Source organism: Channa argus, chromosome 16 (assembly GCF_033026475.1).
Source record: "Channa argus isolate prfri chromosome 16, Channa argus male v1.0, whole genome shotgun sequence".
In the NCBI taxonomy this organism is placed as follows: Eukaryota; Metazoa; Chordata; class Actinopteri; order Anabantiformes; family Channidae; genus Channa; species Channa argus.
In genome coordinates this window covers 20519064-20540898 of record NC_090212.1, presented here as the reverse complement: position 1 = coordinate 20540898, position 21835 = coordinate 20519064, and the positions used below count along the sequence as shown (strand labels likewise).

Below are 21835 nucleotides of genomic sequence, written 5' to 3'. Positions count from 1 at the left end.
TGTGTTCAGACGAACTCCAGGGTGTTTGAACATTTTACTAAAGTGTTCAGTATCAGTGTATTAGCGACAATGTACCAACTTATCCTCATTTTGTTCCCAGAAAACCATCCTGTTGCAAATACTTTCCACACAAAACATTTTGCAGTTCGGGGGGAAAAAAATTGAGGGGGGAAGTTTTTTATGCCCACAACCAGAAAAGTAACATCATCATTTTGGGGAAATGTCTCGTGTTCAGGTCCATTACGCAGCATGAACTGAAGCTGGTTTTGCTTCCTGATGTCAAAATGTGTTTTTAAGACTAAGATGCTACCAAGCACAGCAGAGTGTGTGTGTTAACTACTAGGAGAAAGCAGATCGGGATCAGCTGAGTGAGCTCCACCTCTGAGTTTCTGCACAGGTCTCCAACCTGCACAGGACCGACCACACCAACAGCGAGCAGAGCTTCCGCATGGACTTGATGACTGTAATCACTCTAATTATGGCACATCACTAACCCCCAATTATGCCCTATCGGCATTGAGCAGGCAGGCGGGCAGCCATTGGTTATGTGGCCTCGGAGCGAGCCCAACGTCAGCCGATGATCCTGGCAAATGAGCAAATCAGCTCATCGACAGAACAACAGCCTGGATCCCTAACAATCCCAAACAGACAGGTGGGGCTGTGAATCAGTTGTGTGTCGCTCTGCTGCTCATTGAGGAGAAACCGGTGGATGTCACACGGTGGAGATCAAAGGCAGCATTGATGCCTCGTTTGGGTAGGGAAAGGGGAAAGAAGGAGACAGGGATTGAGGTATCAAACACCCCCCCCCCCCCCCCCCGATTGCTGATTAGTGCACCGCCTGTTCATCTGGAGGGAGGCATGGCTGCATCCCTCCATATTGATCTCTGCATTAATTAGTCTAACTTCCACCGGTGCTGTCTCGCTGGCCTTAAAGGAAGGAAGGAAGGAAGGAAGGAAGGAAGGAAGGAAGGAAGAGAGAGAGCAAGGGGGGAAGCGATCAAATATCACCCCTTACCTAACCACCAGCACTACCGCACCCACCAAATCACCAATGCTGAGCCTGACCTGTCATCCTGGGAGCAGTCAAAGGAGGAAATAAAAGGCATTTGGTAGCAGAAAAGTCCATCTTTAGCAGCTGATAGTAAAGCCGCTGGGGTGAAGTGGGGGAACAGAGTGAATGTGTCTCAGTTGTTCAGGGACCAGTGGGAGTTCTGATCAATAAGATCAGCTCCACCGAACTAATTGGATAATAGGCCTCCCCAGGACTAAATTAACATGGTTGGGAGCTTAAAGGCTAAAATCTGCTGTTTGGAAACAACCGACACCAGCCACCGTCCTCCGAGGACTGTGTTTGCAGCCTGTTGACCAGTAAATACCGGGTGCACGGCGAAGGACTGAGCTTTTGTCCATTCGTCCATTTGACTAAGAACAATTTGAGCAAGACACACGATTAAAATAGTGTAAAATAAAACTCCATTACAGCTCAACGTTTACGTGTTAATATCTGCCATTACATTAGTGCCACACACTGAGTCAACCTGCAGCCTCACACCACCAGTGATGAGCTGGGGTCAAATCAATAGGCGTGGACCACGCACGATTAGACCTGGCCTCCCCAAACCCACCACCACACTGGACTCTGGATACAAACCTTGATCTCCAGTGTCAAAGTCTAGTTGTGTGGGCACCACCTTACCACCAACCACTTCCCTCAGATGAATTTGGTAGTGAACAGTTTTAAAGACACAGGAATGGGGATGGGGTTTGACTCTTTTATCCAACTTTTTAATAACTTTATCTGAACAAATGTCTTAAGTTAAAGAAAGGGGAATAAAAATGATGATGTATACAAATTTCATGCTAGTTAACTGTATCATGCTTGCACATAAATAATTAATATTTACTAGATTATAAATTTGAATTATTTTAGCTTTAGCTTCTACAGCTGCCCACAGAGCTAATGATGGTCTCTCATCATTTTAATCCAAACAATCGAGAGCCACTAATCACATTGAACCCCATCCCTGGGCAGTGTTGCCGTAACAACACAATGCTCAGAACCCACTAGCCTCCGAGCTTGATCTGACTGCTCCGGCTGCAGTTTGTACCTTCCTCTGAACCACGTCCACACAGGATACAGGTAAATAAAGTTTGAATACAACTTCAAGCCATATTGGGCCTGTCTGCAAATGTCGTAATGCTTCATTCTTAAGGAATAAAGAGCAAAACACACTGTAATTTCCCCTCTCATCGATCTTGTCACTATGCACTGAAGCAAGGTGTGCTGAGAAGAAGTGACACAGAAACCTTAGAGCAGCACCAGCAGCAGCTCTGGAAGAAAGCAGGAATAAGACAAAAAGCCAAGCGAGACATTTTATAGCATTGCTGGCTAAAAAAATGGCAGCGTGCATTGACAACAACTGCCCTCCTCACCCTCGAGCAAAAAAAACTCACCAGCTGCTCCATAATTAATGCAGTGTTCTCCAAGAGATTCAATGCATGTATTCATGTGCCCACAGCAAGAACTGTAAAGGTTTTGTAAAATCTCTCTGTGGCCAACTGGTCCCCAACACACTGTCTTTAAAATAAATGGCCAGGTAACAATGACATTTGCTGCTTCTTAATCACCAGAATCATCAGATCTTTAAAGTTACCTGCTCAAGTTTGGCTTTTCCTTAACGTTGAACTAAAACTCTCTCTCACACCGTCTAGGTTCTGGTCTAAATATGAATCAATAATAAGTTGGTCTAGGACAAGGTTTAGGACTTTTTCTAACAGTCGTGTTTCAATATTGGATTCGCGTTAGCGTGACCAACTGCGGAGGCTGTAATGAAACCACATCAGTCAGTGACAGGTTGAGGTGTGCTTTGGGCTCTGAACGATGTCCGTGTTTTTTCAAGATTCAACAACTTTATTGATCCCATGGGGAAATTGTGTTGCCTTGTTACAGCTGCTCTCAGGGTGAAATGTAAAAAAAAAAAAAGGTAAAACCAAGACAATAGACAAGTACAAGTCCAAACTGCTTGTCAATATGTACGAAAAAACCCAGCTAGAAGAGTAAATGTAAATGAAATAAAAACAATACTATCTTTCCAGTTGGACCATTTAGTCCCCTTCCTTTTTGCACTGGGGCGGACTCTCCGGGTTTAATGTCCACTGGGAGAAAGGATCTCCTGTGTGGTTCTGTGGAGAACTTGACTGTGATCAGTCTCTGGCTGAAAGTGCTGCTCTGTGCAGCCAACACACAGTGAATGGGGTGGGAGGGATGGTCCAGGATGGACAGGAGTTTGGACGACATTCTCCTCTCAGCCACAACATGCAGAGGGTCCAGCTCCTCCCCCAGAACAGAACCAGGCCTCCTTATTAGTTTGTCCAGTCTGTTACTGTCTGCCACCTTCATGTTGCTGCCCCAGAAAACCACAGCATAGAAGATGGAGCTGGCTACCACTAATCTGCAGCATCGCGCCCTGTCAAAAGGTCCAGGTCTACATAGAGGGCCCACCGCTAGTGCTTGGACCAAAGACAACAACCTCTGTCTTTTTTCTTTAAATTGGAGGAAAATGAGCCACCCAGGCTGAACATTGTCCATTTGTACACAAAATGTTCTCTCTGCCAAGTATGAGCCAAACCACTCCAGGCCAGTAACAAGGATCCCTGAACTGAAGAAATCAAACTGTTGTGATCCACTGTGTCAAAGGCAGCAGTTAGATCCAGTAGCACCAAGTCCAGGAGCATTAGCACATCGTGGGCCCTGTTTAAGGGGCTGTCAGTTCAGTACATCTGTGCAACTTTACAGATTGGATGTTGCAAGACCATTAATTGGTTTAATTATTTGATATAAAAGAAGACATTTCCCAGTCGCATTTAAAACCTTCCAGTGGTTTTAATTTCACTATTTACCATTTTCTTAAATGACTTCATTGATTCCTAGATGGCTGTGAAATATCGTAGTTTGGATGAGTCAGAAGCCTGCTTCACTTCTCTCACAAATCCATGACTCTGAAGGAGAAATCGAACTGTACTTATGGACATCTGTGACTGTTGCAACCGGTTTCCCATTTAACACAAGCTACTCACATCCATTACTCAAAACTTTGAATATTTACAGCAGCGCAGGAATCAAATATTTATTGGACGCATATGAACAAATGTTGGAGATGCACAGTGAGTCACCCTGTCACCCACAGTGGGCTATTACTGGCCTCAGTTTCCATGTCAACTGGGTGGCTCAGAGTGATTTAATGGACAGAAATAATCATCATAGGAAGGTGCGCTGTAAAATAGAGTCTAGAAATACTGGATTGATAAAGAATCCATTTTGAAGTTTTTAATGCCATAATTTATTCTATTCGTTTCTGTGCATTTTTAGTAATTGTCTGTTCATTTTGCTTTGTTTTTAGTTGATCTATGTCAACTTTTGGCATCAGGCAACAAAATTGGCAAATACTTTTGCTTACAATGGAGCCAAAATGGCGGCCAGTTTTACACTTGTTTTTTTGTTGTTGTTGTTGTTGTTGTTCTAAATACTCAAAAACATGTGGTTTAAAATGTGAAAACAAAGTTAGGCATAAAAACATTAAGGGTAGGTCAGGTTCGGGTTAGGTGCTAAATAAACATGGTTAAGGCTGGTTAAAAAAAAAGTCGTAGTTTGCCCTAAAAAGCACTACTTAATACTAATGTGTCATCCTCATCTGCTGATCCATCCATACATCAACTCTAACCAGTTATCGTGTTCAGGATCTCGGGGGACTGGAGTCTAGTCCAGCTGTTACTGGGCGGCAGGTGGAGTCCACCCTTAACAGATCGGCAGTTTGTCTCAAGGAGACATACGCAGATAGACAACCAGTCACACTCACATTCACCAATTAAACTAACATGCCACCACTGTGCTGCTCCTATCAGCCGACTCCAGAATAAACAGCAGCTCAATAGTCTGGAGGATAAATGAGCTTTTCTGTGTGTGCACATGAAAACAATGACCTGATCTTGGTTTAATTCCTCAGCTGGATGAAGCAGAAACGGCGTGACTTCAGGTGAAAATGACACATCGGGTGTAGGTCTCTTCTTACCATACGACATCCAAACATCATGTTAGACTGTTTAAAGCTGCAAGTGCTCAGGTCAATAACTGTAACTCAAGTTTATTTCTGATTTTGCATGATCCATGCAACAAATTGATCCAAGTTGACAATGAACATGTCATATGACTATAATATAAAAACTCTCTGCTGCTGCTTCTCATGTCACATGCGTAGGTTGGGATGTTTTGACATCTCATGAATGCAGTTTTGATGCAATATCTGTGAAGTTCAGTTCAGTAGACCACGCCTCAGCAGGGCATCCTGACAGAGAACCATTCCTGCAGAGGTCTGGAAAAAGTCAATCAGGTCTAATTGATCGTTAAAATCTGTGTTTACCTTTACAGACATCAGGTGTTGTGGATTGTAGAACACACACATATATTTTCTGTTTGCGGATTTAGCTAATTGATGTGACTTGCCGTGCCGAGGTTTCAGAGTGTGTGTCGGACAATCCAGAAAAAATCTTTTTTCGATTACGTATTACGATTTGACGCTCCATTCGAAATATATGGGACAGTGATGTTGCAGTGTTATTTCTTATTTCTGAACAAAAAGGAGTAAAAGTTTTTCCCTAAATTACATTGGGCGGTAGGTCTGAGTCGACGTTTAAGTGTATCGATGGAAAAAAATAATTCTGCCTTGAGGCCCAAGATTTTCTGCAGCGGACACACTGACGACCAGAGAAGAGGAGACAAACCCGCACCATGAGCATCTGTGCATGAGCAACACAGAGGATCTCATGGGTCAGGAGGGTTTGGGTTTTGGGGGGTAAAGCCGATTATTTCAAGGTAGTGAAATCAGGCTTTTCATACGCTCAGACTCGCGGCCGTGGAGAGCAGCTGTGCCAGGTTGAGGAGTACATCTTAGGCCATTTGACAGTCTGTTACTCAACATGCTGCATTAAGTTGTGTTAAATATTTAGCTGCACTGCCTCAAAAATCAGCCAAAATGGATGTTTGGAGTCCTCAGGGGATTTCTGACCTCCTCTGGCCTCAGCACTCGCTCCTAAGAGGCTTTTACTCTGCACAAACATAAAACACGAGAGCTAGAAGAAAGCAAATTAGTTTAATCTGAGAGAAGGTAAAGGTGCAAAAGTTTTCATTTTTTAATCTGTGCATTAGCAGGGATAAAAATGAAAGAAACATAAGAAACAAAAACCCAAACCTGACCTACCCCTGGTGGTTTTCTGCCTTCTTCGTCGATACACGTAAACGTTGAGGCAGACATACACTCAGATGGATTTGTACATGTGGCTTTTATACTTGCATGGTAGACGAGTTCTCAAGGGGCAGTATGACGTTTACCAATCCCCATTTGCCGGAGAAACAATCCGAAAACAGAAATTGAATTTGACTTTGTCAGGATGCCCTGTTTAAGTGGGGTCTAATGAACTGAATTTCACAAAATAACGACAAGCAAAAGTATGTGAAGCCTCTGGAGCTCCCTTGTTTTGTCGTTGCTCAGATGAGGATGTGAAGTATTTCACGCTACAAAATCCTATTTTTTGTTGATATTTAATAAACCTATGAAGAGTTTGGGAGATAACAGAAGTGGTCATTTCAAAGGCCAAATGGTAAATCGTGAAACTATTTCAGTTTTCATTAACCAAATAGTTAGTGTCCAATGGGAAGTAGAGCATGTTATCAAACCCTGATTTTTCTTATTTCCCTCTACTTTTAAATTTTCCTTTTCGGAAACAAAAACTCCTAAGTTGAAATCCACATCTCAAAACACTCAGTGGGACTCGTTCTAATAAAACAAAATGAATACACCAAAGACTGAATAAAGCAGCAGCACAACAGTAGAATAAATAAAACTGCATATATAAATATTATGTATAGTCAGTGTGAATATCTAGACGGGTATAAAGGTTTAAGTTTCTTCTTTCTGACATAATCATCAGCTTTTCACTGCACATCTCCACACAACAGGACGTTGAGATTCAGGAGATGCTCGTGTCTGTGGCCTGTGGCCTACAGTTACCCATAATTTCCCTTTTCTGCGTAGGTCTGTGTCAATGCTTCCGTTTATCGATGGAGTACAATTCCACCTTACCTCTAACCAAACTGCTGTTTGCACATTTTAAATCACATTTCTTTGAGTGCTTACAACCTAAAAACCAGTGTGAAACTGGCCGCCATTTTGGCTCCACTGTAAGCAGCAGTATTGGCAATTTTAGCAGTCTTAACAGACGCCTGCCTCCCTACGTGGTGGCACTATTTAAACAAACGTATTATCGTCTCCATTTGCTCATCTGTCCTAAATAAGGTATGGACGTTCAGGTTGAAGGACAGGTTAATAGAAAAATGTGTCCTAAAGACAAACTGAGGACATTATTAAAAGGGGAATGCAGTTTGTTTCCTGAACAGCAGGATCTCGGTTAAATCTGGACTCAAATCAAGAATTGTTTGGTGCAATTTGGTTTATTTTCCACAGATATGAGACTCCACATATTGACACAGCGTGTGCCGCCATAAAACTAAAACTCAAACGTGAATGTTCGCCGCCTGACTCCAGATTCACGCCTGCTGGAAATTACATTTCCTGTTAAAGAAGGTGGCGGGCTGAGCGCGCCGTTTGTGTGGGAGGGTTTTATTACTCTTCATGGCTCCTAACGTCTGTGCACACCCTTCGCTCTGAGCTCTAATAATCCCACTAATGAAGTGTGTGGGAGGAAACCTACACCCTCCTCACATGCAGGTGGAGAAATGGGAGGAGGGCTGAAAATAGAGAGGTTTGAGGAAATGTGCAGTACATATTTGGCTTTGGCAACACTTGGATTATTGTGGATTACTCGAGCTTGGCATCACTGATTAAAGAGGACAAGTTTGAGTCCTGGCAGGGGACTGTGGCAAAGGTCAAAGTTCAAGAAAACAAGTTTGTTTTTTGCTATATCATGCTTCAAATTCACAAAATTTATTTAAGTTCTTTTTCTGAAGCTGATTAATAAGAGGAAAATCATAAGTCCCAGCTTTAAAATTCACAAACTACCTAGTTGTAAAAGTATCCAAGTATAAAATTATATAATTAGCTTCAAAAGCCATCAAAACACAAATGAAACCACACGTTCCCATGTAGGGCAACGGTGGCACAGGAGGTAGAGCGGGCATCCACCGATCCAACCGTTGTTGGTTTGATCCCCGGCTTCTCTGGTCACATGTCAAAGTGTCCTTGAGCAAGACACTGAACCCCAACTTAGTGGCTCCCCCTATTGGTGCCTGGGTGCGAATGGGTGAATGAGAAGTGGAAAGTGCTTTCAGTACCAATTGGTAGAAAAGCGCTACATAAGTGCAGACCATTGACGCTTCATGTGTGTTCAGCGGTGTTTTGTTGTCGAACAACTCTTCAGACGAGCCAGAATGATCAGGAGATCATTACTGAACAAGATCGGGTCCATGTGGTTGAAAGTGAAACAACTACAAAGAGGTGGAACACAACCATCTAAAAAATACAAATGACAGAGGTCTTTTTATCTTTTGCTTCGATGTAGGAAGTGAGCGATGTGTTTCATGTCTTCTCACTGGCAGCGAAAGCGAAGACTGTCGGGATTTTAAAAACAGTGGCCTGTAGAAATGTGAGACTCTCCACATTACAGAGATGTTTAAGTTGACGGTGATTTACACAGGGAAGCGGGTGCAGGACGTGCATGCACACTTTTATTAAAAAGGATGTTTGTGTTCATAAGCACCTTCTGTGTTTTGTCCATAGGCTTCCTTTTGCCATGATTTCCGGAGTTTATAATTGGGCTCCCTGGACTTTTGTTTGCAAGGGGTGAAACACACGACACCAGAAAGTTCCACATGATCCCGAACTGTAGTTTCACACTCGACTCTTTCACGATAAACCTCTGATTGACAGATTTCTCATTACTTTTCTCCACCACAGGACCTTGCGGCGCAAAATGTCGTTGGGCAGCAATGGTTTACAGTGGATGGAAAATATTAACGTCACTCAATGAGCATAATCTGTTGTCATTACTACTGTGAGGACACATGTGTCGGAGCAAATCATTCATACTGACCTCAGTGCTTCTCCGTCTCCTGACGTGAACATGACATCATCCCCTGGCTGCTTCCCAGCTCAGGAGTGGGCACACTTCTTCCTGGAGGACGGTGTCTTCTCCTCACTGACAGGAGTCCAACTCACAAAGTAGTTCGATGGATTTTTGGGTGCAGGGTGCAATTATGCACTGTAACGGCATCATTCAGGTCTTGTAGACTTGTGAACCCAAATAATGTTCTGCACAGCAAATAGCAGATCTGCAGAAAAATGATGTTCCGTGTTAGTTCAGCACCATTTTTACACACAGCAAAAGTAAAATAGAGAGAATTGACTTTAATATCATTGCACAATAGGGGGATACACTGAACGTGTAGGTGCTCTGACCAACAACAGTCCACTACCAGACACCTAATTTTAACACAATACAATAATGTCAGTGAAGATTCTCAGTCATCCCGTCATTTCGTTATCCGAAGATTGAATCATGTCAACTTGACTTCTTTCTTCTTAGGGAACCCAGTTATGTCCTCCAGAGTAGGCGTACTCAGTTGACATGATTCAATCTTTGGACAGTGAAATATGACGTATGGGGGCCTGGTGGCTCAGTGCTGGAGCACTGGGTTGGGATGCAGAAGGCTGTGGGTTTGAATCCCAACCCACCAGGTGTAGCCACGTCCCAAACCCGGATAAAAAAAAAATGGGAGGGTTGAGGCAGGAAGGGCATTCAGTCAAATCAATATGCAGAACACGTTCCACTGTGGTGACCCCTGAAGGGACAAGCCCAAAGCCACTGATCTTGTGAATAGCAAGAAGTATAAAATGCAATAAATGTACAACTTCAAAGTAAAGAAAACAACGACTGCAATAAATATACCAATTACTGTTTCCTCTGGAAAATCCCACTATTTGTTTGTGCTGTATGTAGTAATTCTGAGTATTCGTAGTAGTGACAGGTCCGGGACAAAGAGAAAAGACTGGACCTGAGTTTTTGAAGTACTGCTAATGAGGCCACAATGACCAAATTAATAAGTAAAATCCACAGTTTTCCTGGCTCTGCCCCCCCAGTGTGACATACATATGCAGCAGCATCATTTTTGGCAGGTGAGGGGGAGGAGTCAGGAAAAAATATAAAGAAGGTTCAAGCTTTTATCAAAGACAAACAACATTTTCCAGACCTTGTTAAAATCACATGGTTGTAAAGGCTCTGTGTATACATGCAGCAATCCCCGGTGTCTTTGCATTTCCACCTCACAGCATGTGGATGTGGAGAATCACTAAGTGTTAAAGATTAAGTCAAGGCGATGGGGGATTAAAGCATACATTCATTACAGTGCAGGGATTAAGGTGCAGGAGATGAGAAATCTCCAGAGGAGAAGGAAAAAAAATTGATTGTGTAATGATTTTGAAAAGAGAGAAAAGAAAGAAAAAAAGTCGAAAAGAGGAACAAAGAGGTGAGGAAGGATGAGAAGACAAAGCAGGAAAGCCAAAGGCAAAACACGAGGAAAGGAAATAACATAAAAGAAAGGAAAGAAGGAAACAAGGACACAGGCAAACACGGCAGGGACGAAAGATCAAAAAGAGGGAGGGAAATAAGGAGAGGAGACATGGAAAGAGACGAGAACATGAAAGAAAGGCAAGGACACAAGGAGGGAGGAGCTGAGCAGAGTAAGAAAAGAAAGCAAGAGCAGGAGATGAAGTAAGGAGATAAGAAAAGGAGAAAATGAGGAAGAATTAGAAGAGGAGGAGGAGGAAAGTATAGGAGAGAAGGTGAAGGAAGGAAAGAAACTTTAGTGTCAAAGAGACAACAGGAAGACAAGAGAGGAGGACAACAACAAAAAAAAAGGATGGAGAAAAACTGATGGACAAAGGAGGACGAGGAGAGAATCCGACAAAAAGACAGAAAGACAAGAGGAATTGAGACACTTTTGGAGGGTGGGGGAGTGGAGGAGGGTGAGCAACAGGAGGTTTGTGGACTTCAAAATAAAAGAGTTGCGAGAAGAAAGTTCGGTCTGAGGTCAAGACCTTTACGTTCTCCTAAAAAACATGTTTCTAATACTGTGTGGACCTCAGTCCTGCTGCCACCCAGTGGACAAAACACCTTAAAGCAGCTTGATCCAATGCACAGCTGGAGATCTAAACAAATGTTCAGCTGCTCAATTACTGTACGAGTGCTGTGACCTCATTAGTGACGGCAGCAGGACACAGAGAGCTCGGAGTCAAAGGTGCACGCAGGTGTTAGAAATATCCCAGTAATAACACCTGAATCGGAGTAAAAGATAAAAAGGCTCCTTCTTCTTTGCTGTGGTTTGTCAGTCTGATGCTCCACAGGTGGATCCAATTAGACTGGTGGTTCCAGCTCCAGCAGCAGCATCACATCATACAGGCGGCTAAACAGGAAGTGACACGTTTTTTCCTATGCATGTTGGTATTTCAAGTGCACAGTGGTGGAAAAGGACTCAGAGGATTTAGTTACAAAAAAAAGATGTGTTTAGAATTGCTGCGGCAAAATAAGGTACTATTTGTAAGTCCACATGTGCGGAGTCTTAGTCTGTAAAGTAATACATCAAGTAAAAGTATAAGCTGTACTTCAAGTACAAAGATAAGACTCACTATGTGTGTTGTGAAGGTGAAGTGACAAACAGGTGTGACGTTACACCCTGTACAAAAACTAAAGACCACATTCACTTCTGACTCTTGTGTGACCTCGTGTGTGTCTAATGTTTTTTTTTTATGAATATAAGACTATATGAGGTAAAAGGAGTTCACACTGAGTCAGCTGATCAGTGGGTCACTGAAGACCTCTGGTGGGCGACTGCAGCACTGCGGCGGAAGGATTTGGACTCAAACGAGGAAGAGGAGGAGGAGGAGGGGGACTATGAGCCTCATTCTGCTTTGCTGTGTGTTATGATTGTGACTTAAAGTAGTAAGAACTCGTGCTCAATGTTCCAGCATCATGCATAAAGGTCATTTTGACTATGGGGTTGGAAAATGTCTGCATAAAACAACTTCACCTTAACTTGCGTTGCATCCATCCATCCATCCATCCATCACCAGCCTGCGTCTCTTGTCTATGGTTGCAGGGTGCTGTAACCGATCCCGGCCGCCATTATTCAAAAGGCAGGATGCACTCATGACACAGGGCTGACACTTACACAGGGACACACAGCCATTCAGTATTGTATGTTTTTTACTCATAGAAATTATTTTTAATTATTCAGTAGCTAACTCGAGCTAAGCTTTAGCTCTAGCGTGCTTAGCATCAAGTCGACTACTACCCGCTAATAGGATTGTGACCTTTAAAATGGTTTGGAAAAAACACTGCAGGGAGAGAAAGAGAAAAGTTATTACACTTCAGTTTGGAATTCTGTGTAACAGAAATGGGGCCAACTCACTATCAGAAATCATCCGACCTGCAGATCTTTGCATCTCCAAGCACCTGGAGACCAACACAGACACCGGGAGAACAAACTCATAAGTCACCTTTGGAAAATGCTTTGACTTTTTGCTGATTTATAGGAATTTGTGTGTGGCCCTTTTTATCCTATATGTCAGACAGCAGGACCTAAACAACTTTTTAGACAAACTAAAGATGTGCAGGTCAGCAGGCAACGGGAAACAGACTGCACTGATCGCAAGATGGCGCTGCGTCCCCCAACGGTTAAGATGGTGGGAGTTCATTTTACCTTCACTGTATTCAGGTGGGAAATGGGGTGACACAGGGAAGGGTAGGTCCTCAGGTGGAGTCCACACACAAACACTGCGGCTCACCTTTTCCGTCTCCTGCCACTGGGTTTGTCCACCAGCTCCCATCACATGTACCACGCTGCCATAAAGCTGAACGTCTTACTTTGTCCTCTAAGTTCACTGGGAAAGAAAAGGATGTTTTCACCCAGGAAAAGGGGAATCATTACATTTTCCTGCCAGTTGAACTTTTATGTGTTTCAAAAATAAGTTCATCATGTTTTACCCACAGACGCATTCAGACAGGTTGCCTCACTAGCAAATCATCGATTACCCACAATCCCTCGCTTTTACCACTGCATGCAGGTGCACTTTTGCGACAGTAGTTGGCGTAGTTATCCCATTTAGCAGGATTTAACGTGAATACTATTGTACTGTGTTACATAGACATGCAGGACCCACAGCAGTTTGTTCCCCAAACAAAAACTAGGCCAGTCTTTACAGGTGATCTGTGTTTTACAGACTAGTTCAATTCACGTTAAAGGGATGTGATTCAATCTACATTTAGTAAAAAGGGAAAATATCCGCAATATCAAGATGACGTCAGAGGTCAGAGGAGAGTGGCTAGACTGCTTCAAGATGATAAAAGGCAAAAGTAACTCAAATAACTGCTAGTTCCAACTGAGGTGTACAGAAGAGCATCTGTGAACACACAACATGTCAGCTGTCACAATTTGGCGTGAACAACATGAAAGCATGGATCTGTCTTGTCTTGCATCAACAGTTCCGGCTGCCAGTGTCTTAATGGTGTTGGGGATATTTTCTTGGCACACTTTGGGTCCCTTTGTACCTTCTGAGCACCATTTAAATGCCACAGCCTACAGTACCTGTGTTGTGTTGTAATCACATCAATCCCTTTAGTGGAGCCAGCTTCTTATCAGTTGAGCAGCGTCAACGTGGACCTAACAGTGAACACAAACACTGAACTCCTCGTGGCATTTGTCCAGTGATAAGTTTTTTGGTCATCAACTTGCGTTGCATCCATCCATACTCATATACATGATTTTTTTTCAATATTCCGTAATTAACTCGAGCTAAGCTTTAGCTCTAGTTTGCTTAGCATCAAGTCTACTACACACACATGGAGTCATCTCAAGCCTCTCAATCAATGGGACCATTGTGGGCTGAGTAGGGTTTTTAAAACTTGGCAAACACCTACGTTAAGCCTGTGCTGTATGTCACCTTTATTTTAATGTTGCATTGATAATCATTTGTTTTTTCCACTTCTAAAAGATTAAAGGCAGTCAGGTTCTATACAAGCTCACAAGTTTTGCTGATATATTTGAATTTGGGTGTCGTCCTTTACCTCCTGTTGTCTAACATGCAGTACTGTATATGAAAAAACACCATACCAATACAATCAAAAACTTACCTATATAGGCACTAAAGATATTTCTCTTTAGTATAGATACTGTGCCAACACTAAAAGTTCAATCATGTCTTAACCATCATTTCTTAGTCAGCCTATGTTTGTGGACACAGCATTTACATACATCATACCTGCTTGTAAAATCTTGACTGTCACAAAAGAACCATGTACACGTGGAACAGACCCCAGTTTGCAACTACATTTTCAGTATGACAGAAATTGACAGAACAGTCGGGCCAAAATAAAGTGGTAAATTATTGTTTTTATACGTAAAAATATTTAAAGGTTATAATCCTGAACGTCCACGTGTCCAAAACAAACAAACAAACAAACTGCAGCAAACAGCTCATTCAATAATCATAAAATAACTAGTTTTACTTTTCTTGATAGAAAGACTCTACAGAGGAAACTAGATGCAAACTGTTGACAAGGTCAGAGAAAATAATAAATGAACAAATCCAACAATGTTCGCGTCTCTGCAGGTCACTGAAAAGTTGAAGAACCTACGGATTAAGACTAAACAGCTCATGGTTTAATCATCAAACCTACTGCAGCTGTAGGGACTGTAGGAGTCTGAGGGAAATAACGTCTAAAGTGTAGGAGCCACTCGGATTTAATGCAGGTTTGATTCGGGACAGAAGTATGTGAATTCATTTCTGCTCAAAACTTTATCTTTGATTTACTTTTGTTTCACATATGAATTATTTTCTTTCCACCAAGAAACGTGTCATCTGAAATGACCAGGTCCTGTTAGCAGAGGGAAACTGGTCTCTGTGTAAAGGAATATTTTGATGGGGTCTGGATTGGGAATGGTCTGTATTTAATAGCTGTTTTTCCTGTGCTCCCCAACAAAGAATCGTTATTTTTGCAGTGCGTCCATCGGTCTCTTCTCATGGAAGCTGAAACCATTAGAGATGTGGCGCCATCTTGTGTCAGAGCCGCAGATTCAACAACACCAACAAGTTAAAATCTCTATAACTTATAAGGTTAAACTGTGAGTTGTCTGATCAAACACTGAGCTGTTTGAATCTCTTCTGGGGGAAAAAAAAATCAATTTCCAGCCTGGAGGCCCATCGCGAATGGAAATAAAGACCTGTCAGGTTTTTTGCTGATTCAGCTACAAACAGTCTCTATTTGGCTTTGTACTGCTCAAAGCACGAAGCGCACGACCCTGTGATTATTTGGAAAGCTGCGACACGTTTCAGTGTATTAACAGTTACTGCTTTATACTCAGTTCCGGGTTTCCTGCTGTCTTTAGTTCAGTTGTTAGTTTTTAAGAAATGTGCAAAAATAGGAAACATGTTTTCACCTTGTGGTGTATTTTACATTATACTGACGTCACACCGGGCAGTAAAACAGTACACGTATCAGTTGACGTCCACAGGCTCCAGGATTGTGAATGAATTATTAATTCAACTGTGAAAACGTCTCACCTGGAATTGACTACGTGCTGTGGCGTCGTTGACGTCGTTGTCATGGAGACGGACCCCAAACAAACAGCCGCCGCTGGAGCCTGAACGGACGTCGGACACATTTCCACAGACTCTGTCCCAGGTGAGGAAAACGCAAAGAAATTGTGCTGTGTGGGTTTCATTGCAGAGAGGAAACGTTTCTGGCTCGGCTGCGTTCAGGTGCTGGGCTCCAACGGAGCCGCGAGGCGGACTGGTTCTGTTTACCAGCAGAGACCCGGAAGCAGCGATGGGTTCATTAACACGTTTTCGCTGCACAGTGAGAAGCTCTGTCCACAATGTCCAGGTTCAGACAGTGTGAGGAAATCCCCATCACTGTGGATTAGGGTTTGTGCAGTGACTGACACACAGCTACAGTGTACTGAATTACATCCGAGGTACTTTGAGTATTTGTTTTTACTGCAGAGGACAGAGCTGTTCCATTTCTATTTGCAGCAGAACCGACACGGATGTTTTATTGTGGAGGCAGAATCTGCTCCACCTGCTGACATGTCAGAGTGACGTCACTGAGTGACGATGTTTGGGACAATGTTTGGGGCCAAAAGTCTAATTTTCTATGACATCTGTCAGTGATCATGCCGAAGAAACAGAAGAAAGGTGGAGGAAAGGCGGGGGAGGAGAAGCTGATGCACCTGCAGCAGAGAGCTCAGACCAAAGAGGAGGTGGCCAAGAAGAAAGAAGAGCTGCTCACTCTGTTCCTGAAGGTGACTCCCACTGCGTCTATTTATAGACAAGTTTGAATTATTTCTGAGGAAGTTTGAAAACATTTGTTCATATAATTAATTTGTGTTTTTAAATAAATGCAAATATGCACATATTAGACTTTACACGCTAACTAAACAGTTGTGTTGTGATGTGTGTGTGAATTTAGGACAAGCTGCAGAAGGAGCAGAAAAACACTGCTCTGAACTTGCTGAAGCTTAACGAAGGCTGGAGGACGATTCTCCGTCAGACTCGAGCCGCTGAGCTGCGTAAAGAGCATGTCATCCACACGCAGATGTTTGAGAAGCAGCTAGACAACCTGGACAGGGTCATCGAGGTGAACCGAGACTCCCGCCTGTTTTTTGTCCGATCACACTGTCCCTCTGTCTCACACTTCCTGTTGGTTCCGTTCTTTTCCAGAGTCTGCAGCTCAGCCTGCAGGAGACGGAGCGTCAGTCGGCTCAAGCGTGTAGCGTCAACCTGCAGCACCTGGAGCGTCTGTGGGCTCAGCAGGAAAAACAGCTGACGTCCCTGCAGCGGCCATGGGTGGACTGTGTGCAGCGCCTGAGCTCCAGGTTCAGCTCTGAGAGGTCAGTGCGAGGAGCCTCCTTGCCTCCTTTATCAGGCGTTTTAAGGTGTGTGAGGATTCTCAGTTATCCAGTTACCAGAAGAGATGGAAAAGAACTACAAAATGATGCAAAGAGCCACAAAGTCAGACTATGAAATCACATGCTAATGTCTATAAAGAGATGCAATTCATGCAGAGCAGCTAGCACACTACACACGACCAAAGTCTGCGAGTCCAGATGTTTGGATTCCGGTCTAGATGTGTAGAAATGTTGGGCCTGAGGAACCGATCCACTTAACCATGACCGGGCTTTGACCCTGATGTGTCTGTTGTGTGTCTCAGGGAGCAGATGTTGGCCCAGAATCAGCAGCGGTTGTCTGATCTGCACGACGCAGTTTTCACAGTGGAGCAGCAACACAAAGACATGATGAAGGAAATCCGCAGGCTGCACTTGGAGAAGGTTGCACTGTATGAGAGTGCCAACGAGGACAGGGTTTGTCCAAAGCGAATCTTTTTAACCGCTGTGAATCACAGATATGACACATGTCCTGACTGTGTCTGACTTGTCTCGGTGCTGTCTCCTGTCTCTTCCTCTGTATATGGACAGAGGGCTGCCTTGGCCCTGGAAGACCAGGGGAAGCTGAAGAAGACCGCGCTTAGGTACCAGCAGGCTCGGCAGCTCTTCGACCAAGAGGCCAAAGAACTGGACCACCTGGTCAAGACAAATGAACATTACAGACAACTGGAAGAGGCGTTGGACAAGAAGATTAAAAGGCTGCAGGTCAGACACGAACACACAGACTTAACTGATGCTACAGCCGATTCAGACTGAAACTGAAGGACACAATTCTCTGCAGTGCTAAGTGACATTAATCCAGTAAAAAGTCATTAATAAGTACTTTACATTACTTTAAGGATCTTCATGTAACTCATTTTTAGTCATAAACAGAAGATAATGACTTTTTTAGAGTGTACTTAATACTTCAACTTGATACCTTGGTACCTTTACATGTAGTGAAGCCCGTCACACTTGACTGTGCCCAGGGGCCCTGTCTCCCAGATTGTCCCCTTTGTCTCGCAGGAGCTCGTCAGTCAGCAGAAGATGTTGGACTCATCTAAGAGCAACAATGAGGTGGTAGAACAGGAAATGCAAGACGCCAGAAGTGAGGTGATCAAAAACACTCACAAGCTCCGGGGTCAGATGATCCAGGATGGGATGACGGCAAGGAAACTGCTCACTGACCTCACTGTCCAGAGCGACAACGCCACCAAAAAACTGAAGGAAGTCATCAACAAGGTGAAACCTCTTAGGTCCCCTTTGTCTTCATCCATCAGTCTGGTCAACATTTCGTCATCAGTCTGTCCTCTGGTGTTGCAGGGTCACAGCTTTTTACGTGTCGCTGAAATATGCAGAAAGCTGGAGAGCGAGCAGGAAACCATCTTCACATCTTCAGCATTATTGGCTGCAGAGAGTCAGAGACAGGAAAGACCTGTGACCGAGGAGGACGGAGTAGACAAGGTAGGCCAGGACTCAGAGTGTCAGTTCCTTCTATTGACCGACCCCTGATACGTGAGCTCTCAAAGCAGTTGTGTTGTTGTAAGTGATAAGAGTAAAGTTCACCAACCACCTGTGTCTCTGACTTTAGGACGTCCCCGAGTTTCCAGAGCTGCGGCAGGTGGTGCTGCACATCAACACCGCCCTGCTGCATCGAGAGGCTCTGAGGAAAGAGAGGGAGGATCTGAGCCGAGAGAACCAGCAGCTGAAGCTCCTGCTGCGTCAGCACCTGGACGCCATGACGGTCAGCGACCACGCCCTCAACGGACGCCATGCTCTGCTCACTGTGCATCAGGTCCCGATCACGGCGGCCCCAACGGACGCCACCAGACGCCACACGGTTATCGAGGCAGTTCACGTCGTCAAACACACACTCTGACAGACGCCATGGACTGTTTGAAAACCCTAGATATAAAGAAAAGCTGCAGTTTCCCAAACTGCATTATAGGCGACAAAAACTGTAACTTGACGTTGATGCTGTGATGGTTTTGTTCTCATTATTGTCTTTGCTTGGATAAAGTATTTACAAATTAAATTGATTTTTCTGCTTGCTCCCCTCCTCCTGGACATTTCAGTCTTTTCCCAGTAAATGCTCACGTGTCCACAAAAATGATGAAAGCTGAAGATTTCTCACCAAGCTGTGGGCAAACACAAACCCCAGGCCTGCCTGGCTACACAGGTACGGGAGCGGGAAAATGCTCGAAAGCAGGAAGCGTCTGCAACGAAGCTGGAGTTTGCCAAAATGCCCTTTCACATCCCACTGGCAAAACGCTTTGTGGGAATTGTTGTGAAATCATGGAGGCAAAACGAATTCCGGTGAGATCTGGTTCTGAGAGGAAACATTGTGGAGTCTCCTGCTTAAGGAGCTTCAACCAGTTATAAAATCCAAGGCATCAGCACTGTGAATGTTTAATGTGTTCAATAGAGCATTCAGCACTGATTGAGTCTTTCCAGATGTGTAAACTGCCCCCACACCATCAGAGATGCAGATTTTTTTGAACTGTCCCCTGACAACAAGCTGGATGGTCCCTCTCCTCTTTTGTCCGCAGGACACTGTGTCCATGGTTTGCAAAAAGAAGTTCAAATTTTGAAACCGTTTTCTGTTTTGGCTCAGACCATTTTAAATGAGCTTTGACCCAGAGAACAGGGTGGTGTTTCTGACTCGTGTTCACATCTGGCTTCTTCTTTGCATGATACAGATCTAACTTACATTTGTGGATTTGACAGTGAACTCTGTTGACAGACAGTGATTTCTGGAAGTTTTCCTGAGCCCATGTAGTGATGTCCAGTATAGACACATGGCAGTTTGTAATGCAGAGCTGCCTGAGAGCCTGAAGATCACGTGCATCCAGATTTGACCTTCGGCCTTGTCCCTTGTGCAGAGAGATTCCTCCAGATTCTCTAAATCTTTGATGATTATATACTGTAGATGGTGGGATCTTCAAAGTCTTCACAATTTTATGTTAACGAAGGTTTTTCTAAAACTTTTCCACAATTTTTAGCAGTTTGTCACAGATTGTTGAACCTCTGCTCATCTTTACATTAGAGGCTCTGAAATGCTCCTTATATACTGAGTCATGTTACGGATCTGTTGCCAATTAACCTAATTAGTTTTCAAATGTTCCTTCATTAGTCTTTATATTTGCAGCAATTACCTTTCCAGACTTTTGTTGCCCCTGTTCCAACTTTTTTGAGATGTGTTGGTACCATCAGCTATGAGGAAAAGTCTTTAATACCACTTACTTATTCTCAGTTACATGTCATTTCACTGAACTGTCAATTTGTTTGTAGAAACACACACGTTCTGCATGTGTAGCTACTATCTGAATAGCATCCAATTTGTGCTCATTTAGAAGTTAGAACTGGATGAGCATTGGATCGTTTGGGGATTATGTGGAAATCAGTTTGTCGATCTGTGTTACAACACGTAAGAGCACAAATTAATAATAAGATTTTGTAGGAACCACAATTGACTAAGAAAGAGAAGTTTCCATAAAGTTGGAATAAAATATATTTTACCTCTTCTAATGAAATTATTGTGACAATGGGATTTATTTTTAATAAAGTTCATATCTCTATCAAATATATTTGCAAAAAAGAGGAATCTGTCTGGAATGTAAATTCTCATGTGTGAACTGTTTGCACAATACTTTTCATACTTATAGTAAAATAGCTGCGTTAACAAAAACTAACTTGTTTATATTTACTTATGGTGAATGAGTTGGTTGAAGTATTGGTTGTTAAAAACGTCTCAACAAATTTATTTGTTGTCACAGGTCTAAAAAAGAAAAACTGAGATGAGACTGAACATTTGTATGAACAAACCTCACACGTTTTTAATAAAGACTACAAAACATGTTCTTATGAGGGCGCATGTCCATCATGGAGGAGTCTGAAGGTCAAGCTGGATCCTCGATAATGGCTGATATATGACCTTAGAGGTTAACAGTCCCCCGAGACAATTTAGAAAACAAACTAAGTAACCAAATGCTACGATGACTAACTGACTAACAAAACAAAATTCAAAACTGACTGATGCCCTGAAAAGGTTATAAAGCTGGTGGTCGGCGGGAAAAAAAAAAGGACAGAAAACAGGGACAACAGGACAAATGGGGAGACACACTAGCAACAAACAATGATAATGAGAGTCCTTAGAAAACAAAAGTAGATGGCTGATGTTGACCGGTGCCAGCTGAGGGACGGAAATAAAAGAGGGACTGAAGACAGACTGGGGTGGAACTGAGTGGTGGGAAGCCTCGGCTGCTGGGGAGGACAACTGCGGGGACACATACAGAAAAGAGGGTTCGGTTTCTGGATCCCAACACAGACATTTAACCTAGAGAAGAATGGTGACTGGTTCTTCTCTTTACTGCGATTCCCAAAGTTGGAATAAATAAGTAAAAGCCCGTCTTCCCTGTATTTGGGTCTGTTTTCGTTACCTTTACTTTTTGGAATTTATTGACTAGCTGATTCTACTCAAAATGCTCTAAACTCCTCATCAACCTCTTCTACGTCTTCATCCAAATCCCCTCTATATATTTCAGCCTCTCAAATCTCCTCAGAAGGACCACGATGCTGGCTCAGATCACCTGTCGTGAGCTTAATTCCATGATTTAAACTGATGGCAAACAAAATGTGTTTGGGGTCAGTGGGGGATGAACTACTCAAAAAAACCAAACAAGTACAAGTAAGTACAAGTACAAGTAAGAGCTTTGTCTTCCACTACACGACTGAGGACACTGAGCTTTGGATTTTTTTTTTTTTTTCCATCTTTTTCCAAACTGAGGACCCGCAGAAAACTCACCCGAAACTTCGAGGTGTCCACCTGTACACAGAGGTATGTCCCAG

At 43.3% G+C, this 21835-nt stretch overlaps 1 protein-coding gene across 1 annotated transcript; it reads left to right on the top strand.

Annotated features, from left to right (window-relative positions):
• The first annotated feature begins 15560 nt into the window (after positions 1-15560).
• On the top strand, positions 15561-20527 carry ccdc65 (coiled-coil domain containing 65). The gene is made up of 9 exons (XM_067480924.1): positions 15561-15747; positions 16233-16366; positions 16534-16701; positions 16785-16954; positions 17275-17425; positions 17540-17713; positions 18014-18229; positions 18311-18451; positions 18579-20527. Exons 2-9 carry the CDS (start codon positions 16238-16240, stop codon positions 18864-18866), a joined length of 1437 nt encoding a protein of 478 aa, XP_067337025.1. The 5' UTR covers positions 15561-15747; positions 16233-16237; the 3' UTR covers positions 18867-20527.
• Positions 20528-21835: the final 1308 nt, after the last annotated feature.